The following is a 9,969-nucleotide window of genomic DNA, read 5'->3' on the forward strand; positions in this document are numbered from 1 at the left end:
TGTGTACAGGAGTGGGGGGAAGTGAGTGTGGAGAACCGACCTGTTGGGCATTCATTGCTCTCAGAAAGCTCTCCAAGCACTCGTATTCCACAGATGGTTGCAGACAGGCTGTGTTTTCAGTAATAAATCAGACTTTTTTTTTTTTTTTTTTAATATTCCAAACATCCTATCTTCCCCCTACAAACCAGTGCACTCCCAGGAGGCAGGATGCGACCGAACAGCCACAAAGCCTGCAGCTGGCTGTGGCCTCCCAGGAAGCTGCCCCCAACCCCCAATCTGAATAGGGTTGATCTGCAAGGCACTTGGAATACTGAGCATCACTTGAGCCAGCCTGGGCCTGTCTCTGACAGTCTCTTTCCCCTCTCCAGGGTTAGGTCTCTGGCTCAAAGATAAAATCATCTGCTATCAGTAAATTCTCTGGCCCCTCTTTTAACCCGTAATACATGTTGTTGTCCTCCTCTTCCACACTCTGTCTCTCTTCTGATTCTGCTACCTTTGAGCCAGGACCTGAGACGAATGCAAACTGTCTTGCTGAGGCAGTTGCAGACAGGTAGTTCTGGGGTAGGGCCGGTGTTTGCTCCTGGCTTGGATGCCACCTTTCCACCAGTGGTGAATCAATCAGGGCAAAATCTTCATAGCAAGGAAGCTCAAACCTGAGCTTCTGGGTGTACCCCTGTGATGGGAGTGGATTCCTCAGGGAGCTGGTGGATCCCCCCAGAAACAGGCTGCTGGAGGTGGATCCCTCGGAAGAGGGAAGGTCAGTGTCCTCCAGGAAGGAAGCCAGCGGTGCTGCACTGTGTGACCTCTCTGATGGGCTGAAAATGGCATAAAGGTACATTTAAGGGCACAGATTCATTTACTGGCTGGTTTCTGTGCTGCTGTTTCCCTGTTTTGTGTTTTGGCCATGGGGTTTACAGTAAATCAAGCCGAACAGATGCTCGCTGGGTTCGTGGTGTTCCTTTCACCAGCTGACTTGTGCCTGGTTTTCATAATGATGCCATTCTGTTTATTTCCCCTCCCCATTGTGGATCTCAGCTGCCACTAGCCAGGTGAGGCTCTGACACCATATGGACAGGGAGCCCAGTGCCTCCATTATGGTACCTGCCCATTCCTCCTCCTCTCCTTCATCTGCTGTGCAGCAGCTTCCAAGGAGAATGTCAAAGGACACAGTGACAGTCTCCTTGCTGTAAATCCTGGCACAGACCTAATCAGACTCTGGTTGCTCTCCTGCCAGTGGTTCCTGGAGAATAGAGAGCTCAGAGCTCCTTTCATCACCCAGGAGATAGGTCTGCTGTGAGCCGCTAACTGCCTATCCAGAAATAGTTTAAGCAGACCAAGAGCATGTCAGAAGGCAATGACCCAGTAACCTCCCCCTGCCATTTCAGTTGGCTATGATACTCTTCACCTCTCATCCTAAACAGTTGCATAGTGTTGCTTATGGACACGTTAAAAAGCCACCATGTTCTACCCCAGAGATGACTGCATTCCAGCAAGGGGGCCAACTGAGTCCTACATCAATAGTTCATACAATTGGTTAGTAACCTTTGTAAAGCAGTTGGGGATTGACATGATTTATTGTTCTGACAATTCTAACCCAGGTTCTTACACTGAGCCCATCACCATGGCATCTGTACGCCTCACTTGAAGTCTTTAAATGAAGAAGTAGTTAGGTCTCTCTTTGCCTGAAACTCTGAACTGGGAACATGGATTTACTCTGAGGAATGACATTTGTTTATTGAGATGTATACCAGTGTAAGGAAGTTGCCTTCCCCAGTCAGATTTTGGAAGTGATTTGATCAGGTCTGCTACAAATAATTTGGATAAAAAGGCACATGATAGTTTGCCAAACTTTGATTAAACGTTCCCAAAGAGAACATAATTTAAATAATTAATATTAACTAAATACCAGCTGATTACAGCAAGTGAGGGAGCTAGATTCAGGGTTCAGTCTAATGATGATTTCAATGAACATATGCAATGAAATAATATTCAGCGCCTGTGAGCTCTGTGCTGATCTGGGGTTTACCATCATGGACCCCTGGGCTGGGATGCTAAGGGGCCCAAACCCTATTGGCAATCCGTATTTGGGAAATAATTACCTATTTTTGCTTTAAAACAGGGAAGTGAAACCCTGCAATCCTCCAGAAAGGTTAGGAAAGGCCAAAATCCTGCAGTTAATCATGCAGGGGGTGATTTTCAAAGGCACAAATGGGGACCTGGCTGCCCAACTGTCCTTGGTGCATTTGAAAACCTTCCCCTTTCCAAAAAAAACACCTCTTCCTTTGACTTCAGTGGGTGCTGGCTCAGGCTCTCATGAGGCCGGAGCTGAGTCGGGGGCTGTTTTTCTTATTTAAGGGGCTAGAGAAAGCCCGTTGGATTAGCCTTGAATTGTGTTTTGGGAGAGGAGAGAGCACCGCAGCACCTAGTTAGGCTCATGTGAACTCAGAGTGCCCTAAATTGCCTGAATGGATTCAATCCAGTTGTAGAACTCTGCGTGAAGCGTCTGACGAGCAAGTTCATGCCCCGTCATTCGCTCGGTTCCCCTACGAGAGATGTTTGCCAGGCACCGTGTTCCTGCTGGCCCACACAGCTCTCTGGCTTCACAACCACAGTGGCTGAGCAGGAAACCAGTCACCATGCCCCTTTCGCTGCTGAACCTCCACCTCCCGGGCTGTGCTGCTGTCACATGTCACTAGTCTCCTGATGGGCCTGGGATGTTGGGGTGTGCCCAGAACATCCAGCATCATAGCAGTGCACCCTACCTGCCCTGGACTGCGCTGCTCCCTACCTGCATTGCTGCTGTTTTCATTGCAGTAGCTCCCAGGATGCCCACATGAGGTATGGACCTGGGCTCTCACACCAAACAGCAGTCTAGGTGTTTGGCTGGAGCCCGGGCTCTGAACCCGGGTGAGGTGGGGAGGGACTCGGAGCCGGGGCACCAGCCTGAGCCCGAGCACTTACGCTGCTGTTTGTAGCCCGCCGTAGCATGAGCTCGAGGTTCTGAGACTCGGTGCCATGGGTTATTTTCCCCCCGTGTAGACATGCCCGTAGAAAGAGACAGTCCCTGTCCCAAAATGCGTACAGGTACCTGCAGCAGGCATGTCCCGGTTAGATGTATCGAGCGGGAAGGATTTGATCACCATGTCTGCTGCCTATTTTTTGTCTGTCCTTATGTCTGGAATGAGTGAATCTCCATAAGTGCAACTTTACTGCCCTTTGGACTCCTCTATAGCAGAGCCTCAAGGTCACCTACCTGCTGATTGTTGCTGTGAGCACTTGGGGCACTGGATCTCTGCAGGTTTCTCCATTGCTCTCTGAGATCCTGTGGACCTCAGCCTTGGCCTGTACAAAGGGATGGGGACATCCTCTTGTCTTGAGCTCACAGTCACCTAGGAGTGGGGCCATTTGAATCCCCAGACACTCCACAGAGCCCTTTGCTTTCCTCTGGATCTGTTCATAAGATGGCAGGCTTTTCTCATAGACATTAGCTTCTTCCTGGCTGGTGTAGGGAGTCTGGGAGCTGGGGTGAGGGAGAAAGAGGGGAAGGGACGCTATTAAATTCTGCCATTTAACTGGACTCCAATAGTTTCTGGTTAGACGCAGGAATTTTATCATTTGCTGAGAAAGAAACGAATAAAATGCCACAAAAGGGAAGAGCAGCACGTTCATGCCACATCGAGGGGATTTGTATTGGAGAGGGGCCATACCCAGATCCCCACATCTGAACTCCCCAGACTCTGGGGAGGTTTGGATCCAGCCCGTAGTGACCAGCGGTCACCCACAGCCGAGAGGCATTGAAATTCACTATTGGTCTTAGTCTAGTTCCTACTGAGAGAGCCTGCAGTACATCCCTGCTGCTGTGGATGGCAGTTTGACGTGGGGGACTCAGTGGGAGGTTGGCTAGGAAAGGACTGAAATCAGTGGGACGGCTAGCTGGGAAAGGACTGCAGGGTCAGGTCAAACTATCCTCCCTTCCTCCACACCACTGTTGGCAGCCTCATCAGAGAGAAGCCATGTAGTCAAGGGTTGAAAGAACATGGAAATGGAGTCCTCAGTTCCAGAACAAACTGCTGCTTTTTTTTTTTCCAGACAAAATATTTTTAGCCCTCCCTCATGCCAGGGTTTTCAGACCCTGACCTTGTCCCCCGAGGCACACAGATAACCTTGTGTACAAGCTAAGGCGCTCATTAAAAACCAGATTGCAAACTGTTGAGCTGAGGCTGAGAGCCTGGGGTCTTTCCAACATACCAGCTCTTCTCCGGAATTTCATTTTCTATCGAAACAGCGGGCTTATGTGACAGGAACTTCTCGGACTCCGTCTCCATGGGGACAAACGTTATCTTGGGGGGGAAGAAAAAAAGAGGGATGAATCATTCCTCTGAATGTGAACAAAGAGGGTTAATCTCCTGCAGTGGAGGAGGAGTTTTCCCTGGCATAGGGCTATCATTAACTCCTTCCCAGCGGTGACATCACACTTTACTGGCACTTTAACTAGGTATTTTTACATCCAAATCACAGCAAAGGAAGAGGTATCTAAGCCCTCACATCACATTTACAAAGAATAGGCAATATGCAAGCTACTCCCCTGGCCAGGAAACTCAGGCTGATAAGAAGAACCACAACAGGGGCTCAAGCTTCAGAGGGGTAGCCGTGTTAGTCTGGATCTGTAAACGTGGCAAAGAGTCCTGTGGCACCTTATAGACTAACCGACCTATTGGAGCATGAGCTTTCATGGGTGAACACCCACTTCGTTGGATGCAACAGGGGCTCAGTCGTGCAAGGTCCTGAGTGTTCAGTGGTCCATGGAGCATGCTCAGAACCTCAAGCCTGCCCAGGCTTGGACTCGATTATGTCACCAATAGTGCGCTCAGTCCTGCCATCCTGCTGGATGACAATGGGTGTTCTGCCTTCTGAGGCGCAGAGGAGACAGGTAGGGGAATGTCAACTCATTCCAAATGGAACTGAGAGCGTGCTTGTACTGGGCCAACTGGTAGGCCTGCAGGCTCTGAAGCACGAATCCCAGCAGGAGTTGCCAGCTTGACCTCCCTCAGCACCATCAGAAACTATGGCACATCTTGAGGGGAGACAGGCCCTTTCAGAGACAAAGGAGCCCTTCAAGGGAGTCAGAGCTTCATCATGGACTTCAGTCTGAGGAGAAGGTGTGGGTTCCATAGCTTTTCCCCTCCCTCCAGGAGCCATGTTTGGTGGCCAAAGCTCTGGGGGATGAGACTCTTCCCAGAGATTCTTCCCAGAGAGGGATGGATGTTTGAATGGGTTATTTCAGCCTAGAGGCTGCAGTCCCAAAATGGAGACATCTGGGAAAGGATGGGCCCAACGGGTCGGATTCCCAGCATTCCCAATCCACGCCCCTACAGACTCTGAGGACTGGATCCAATTCTAAACTTCATGGCTGGCCTCTATCACTCCTAAGGGCCAAACCAAAGCCCCAGAGCCAACCCCTCCACCCCAACCTTGAGGAAGTCTGGATCCAGATCCAAACTCTCTAGTTTACAGCTCTCTCCTGGTGACACTAAAAAGGCCTAATTGCCAGCAATTAAAGACACCATATAATACAAAATTCTGGAGAGGGATCCCTATCACAGGTGAACCCTTCAGCTTATTGTGCTATAACTTCCAGTTCTGCCCCTCCCCCCATCCCATGCTGTGTCTCAACATGCACTCTCATAGGCCCAGATCTACTAATGAGCCATTCTGCGCCCCTGAGGGATGGTCCACACATACAGTGCTGAACTGGTGCTGCTGTACTGCTTAGCGAAGATGCTAGCTACGCCAACCAGAGACCTCCCGTCGCTGGCCGTACTCCACCTCCGCAAGAGGCGGTAGCTACGTTGACAGGAGAAGCCGTCCTCTCGACATAGCACCGTCAACACCAGGAGTTTGGTCGGTATCCCTGCATCGCTCAGGGACTCTAGACTACAGACATAAGGCTGTCTAGACCAAGCCTAAATCTAACCCTAGAGCTAATGTCTTGTTTCCATTGGGAAAATGGTGTTCTTGGATAGATGTTTCTTCAGGGAATGGGAGTTTAATTGTTTTACTGCACTATCAACATTCTTTAACCAGGAGATTTTCCGAAGGGGGTTTTAATGACCCACCTAAGTCAAAGGGTTGGGGGTTGGGCATGGGTTCAACAGGGTTTAGGGGTTCTTCTTCCCTTAATCTAAACTGAATTTAAAACAACTTTATATAAAACTATCAGCCATGGATGAGCAATAAGTAAACGCTTCCCCCTCCCAGCATCTTCCTGGCTGTCTCCTGTACCTTTCACTTACACAGCTGTGTTGTTATTTAGGCAAAAGATCAGTTCTTCCCCTACTCTACGAATTTCTTTCATGGTGTCGTGAATCTGTTCAATAAGCTGCTTGCATGAAAACATTTCTGCTGCACCAGCCTGCCCCTCTGTTACATGTCTCCCAAAATAACTTGTTTCAAGAGTCCTGTTAAGGCAAGAGGAACCCTTCGGAAAGCAGACAGTGAAGACACCGGCTGAAAGCGGGGGAGGGAGCTCTCTCCTTATCCTTCAAGATCTGGCCACCATCTGCTCAACTTCCACTGGGGAGGAGAATGTGGATTTTGGGGGTGGCTTTCAAACAGTGAACCTGAGAAATGGATCAAGGCTTTCTTCATTCTTTGATTCCTGTTCATCATTTCACAGCAATGATTTACACTGCAGCTGTCACTGAGAGGTATAGCAAAGGGCTTTGGACATACAGGATAGTTTCTTTTAAACGATTCCTTCTTTCATTACTAACAGGGATTCACTGCATTGCCCAGTGAAAGTCAGCACTGCTTTCAGTAAAGCCTGAAGTGGTTTTATCCCTAGATCAGAGAAAAGAATGACACCCTGCCCAGCTTCCCCTGTGCCTGCTAAACCTGTAACTCTCTGGAAACGGCAGCCAGCCTTCTCCGCTGTCTTAGCATCCTTAGGGTTAAAGCCAAACCTGGCAGAAAGCAGGCTCTTTGGAGATAGAAAAACAAAGTGTGTGTGTCCTTAGGGGGCATCTCCCCTTAGATATCAAGGAGCACTTTGAACGGCTGGAAGGGTATACGGTTTTGTAACCCCAGGTAGATGTAATCCCCCTAACCCCTTCCAGGGACAGTGGCAATGTGTCTGCTCCCCTTGCCCCATGCACAGAGGTAACTGGAGGTGCTGTGGGCCATGTGGAGAAAATAAGGCAGAAGAAGTATCATCCTCTCTTCCCTGCTCCACTCACAGCTGTTTCACGTATTCTTTCTTAAACCAACCCGAAGTTATGGTAACTTTTAAATGCCCCTTTGAAAGTTAGTCTGAATTGCCTGACTGTGGTAGAGGGCATCTTATGATGCCTTGATGCTCCCAAGCCCCTCTCGAGGGAAGCAATGCATGATACACCCAGGAGAAATTGCCAGCCAGTCAATGGGACATATACACTCAGCAATATCCCAGAACCAGCCACAAGCACTGACCGATGACAGATCAGCCGCCAAAGGAGAGAAGGAATGCTGGGCCAAGCCTTGCAGTGACTGTACAATCATTATGAGTGGATACTAATACTTTTCATCCCTGGGTCTCAAAGCACTTTGGAAGGAAGGGTAAGTACCCCTATCCTCGTTTTACAGATGGGGAAACTGAGGCACGGAGGAGTTAAATTACTTGCCCGTGGCTGCCCAGTGAGTCAGTAGCAGAGATGTGAATAGGACCCAGGTCTCCTGGTCTGGTGTCTTAAGCATTGCACCACCTTCCCCTCAGCAGGGCAGTTAGCTGTCTCAATGGGAATTTAAGTCATCAGCTACTATTGTTAAGCACCTGTGGATGGTTTTTGGCTCCCAAAGATGCCTTGCAGTGCCCCGCCCATAGCCCCCCTATGCCAGAGAGGCAGACTGAGAAAGCACAGATAAGAGAATCGACCCTACCTTGGGGTAGCACTGACACATGCTCCAGGTGATCCCCACTGCTATGGTTAAAACCCCCAGCGTGCAAAAGGTGATGTAGACCTGGGGCTTGTCCACGCTCATGATGAACATCCCAATCATCACCAGGAAGAAGCCCAGCACTATGAGTCCATAGCGGAAAGTTTTATCCTCAGCCATTGCAAACCACACAGGTAGAAACCAGCTGCACAGTGAGAATGCAGAGAGCTAGCCTGGGGCTGGGAGGGGACAGATGCCAGGGAGCCCCTTGCCTGTCTGTGTCCCAGCGAGCACTCCTCAGGTGCACAGCCAGGAGTGTGTTCCCAGAGGCTGTCAGGGCTGAGGATCAGCTGCACATTCAGACCAGTCCTGCCCAGGGCTGAGCCAGCCAGTTTTTAATGGGAGTGTAATGAATGCAAACAAGATCCCGAAATTCACAGTCCAGTGAAGCTGCCCAGCGCACTTCACTCTAACCTTCCCTCAAGGCACGTGCAGCCCGGGCTCCAGAACACCTTACCCAGAGAGTGCGAGTCGGAAAGGGAGAGTTCACAGGGGAGGGGGCAGAGATAAGGCTAACCATTGGGCACTTGCAGTAACCGTCCCATGCCTGACTATACTAGCTGCTTGGTCTGGAGCGGGCTTGGTATTTTGGCAGAGGTGGGCAATCCAGCAGGCAGATGGGCAGTGCCTGTTTATTTTTCAGTGCTCTGTAAAGGGCACATCTACTGTAGGAAAATGGGTACCCCTCTGCGTGACAGTCGAGGTATGAACTAATATATTTAATCCTCTCTTGGCATGGGGGATGGACTCGATGACCCCCTGAACTCCTTTCCAGACCTATTTTTCTATCCGGGGGTGACAAGATGTCCCGTGTATGCCCATCCTTACACCAGTGCTCAGCAAGGGCTGCTGATTCTCTTAGCGCAGACTAAGGCCACCGACAAAAAAGATCAGGCAGATGCCTTCCAGCACGGTGTTCCTGAGCTCTGGGGATGTGTCTTTGCACCAATATGTTTGTAAGTGATTGAAAAGGAAATGATGTTGATTTATTACTTGTATTGCGATAGCACCTAGGAATGCCGGTCTAGGGTCAGGGCCCCATCGTGCAAGGTGCTGTGCAGACATCTAAGAAGACAGACCTTGCCCCAGAGAGCTCACAGTTAGGCAGGTTGCAACAGGATAATTCCTTGTTAGCACTGGAAACTCCATCCTTTTCTTGCAAGGACCACAAGCAAGGTCACACGCCAGGCAGGACAGATGAATGTCTACCAGTGGCTATGGGGGAAATCGCACCGTGATGATTCCCCGTGAGCAAGAGCCTTGGGTGTGTTTTGAAGGGATTCTGGCCAGAGCTGGTCAAAATATACTTTTTTGCAGAAAACTTTGGGGGGGAAATTATGGTTATTTGGTTCTCGTTGAAATTTCCCATTTATTGTAAAACAGAAACCTGAAATGTTGATTTTCAGAAAGGTTTTTTTTAAAATTAAAACTATTTCTAGTATAAATGTTCAGTGCTTTGGTAAAGCTTTTGCCAAAACAGTAAACTTTTCCTGAAAACATTTTGCTTTCCAATTTTTTGATAAAATAACAGAAAACTTTAAATGTACACATTTCAACCAACTGTAGTGATGTGTCCTGCTGAGGAAACCGTCCCAAAAGAGCCCCTCAGAAATCCCTACAAGGAGATATCAATCACACCCACACAGTGAGGGATCACATTTTTCTTTCTCTGGTTCTTCATTGCTTGCCCTCTGTGCCTTCTGGCTGGGGTGCACCCTGCACTCAGCTGCCAATGACCATCATCTCCCTGCTCTCCAGGAGATGGGATTGGGACACCAGTGGTGATAAGCCTGGGCACTAGCCTGAAGTCAGGTGGAAGGAAAACTTTCCCCACAGCACAGTTCTTGGAGCACAGAGCAGGTCCCGCTCCTGTGTCAGATTCTAATGGCTGACTTGAAATCACATGTTGTCCTGTATAGGCGTCATTGGGAGAAATGGAGCAGGGAGGGGGAAAAGAGAGAAACTCCCGTGAGAAAGGAGGGTGGGAAATGGAGCCAG

General features: G+C 49.4%; 1 protein-coding gene across 1 annotated transcript; it reads right to left on the reverse strand.

Annotated features, from left to right (window-relative positions):
* Positions 1-370: 370 nt before the first annotated feature.
* On the reverse strand, positions 371-8,091 carry BSND (barttin CLCNK type accessory subunit beta). The gene is made up of 4 exons (XM_077823910.1): positions 7,915-8,091; positions 4,249-4,340; positions 3,254-3,520; positions 371-815 (listed from the first exon to the last, which is right to left on the reverse strand). Exons 1-4 carry the CDS (start codon positions 8,089-8,091, stop codon positions 371-373), a joined length of 981 nt encoding a protein of 326 aa, XP_077680036.1.
* Between the last annotated feature and the right edge of the window lie 1,878 nt (positions 8,092-9,969).

The sequence above is a fragment of the Eretmochelys imbricata genome, chromosome 8, assembly GCF_965152235.1.
Source record: "Eretmochelys imbricata isolate rEreImb1 chromosome 8, rEreImb1.hap1, whole genome shotgun sequence".
NCBI lineage: Eukaryota > Metazoa > Chordata > Testudines > Cheloniidae > Eretmochelys > Eretmochelys imbricata.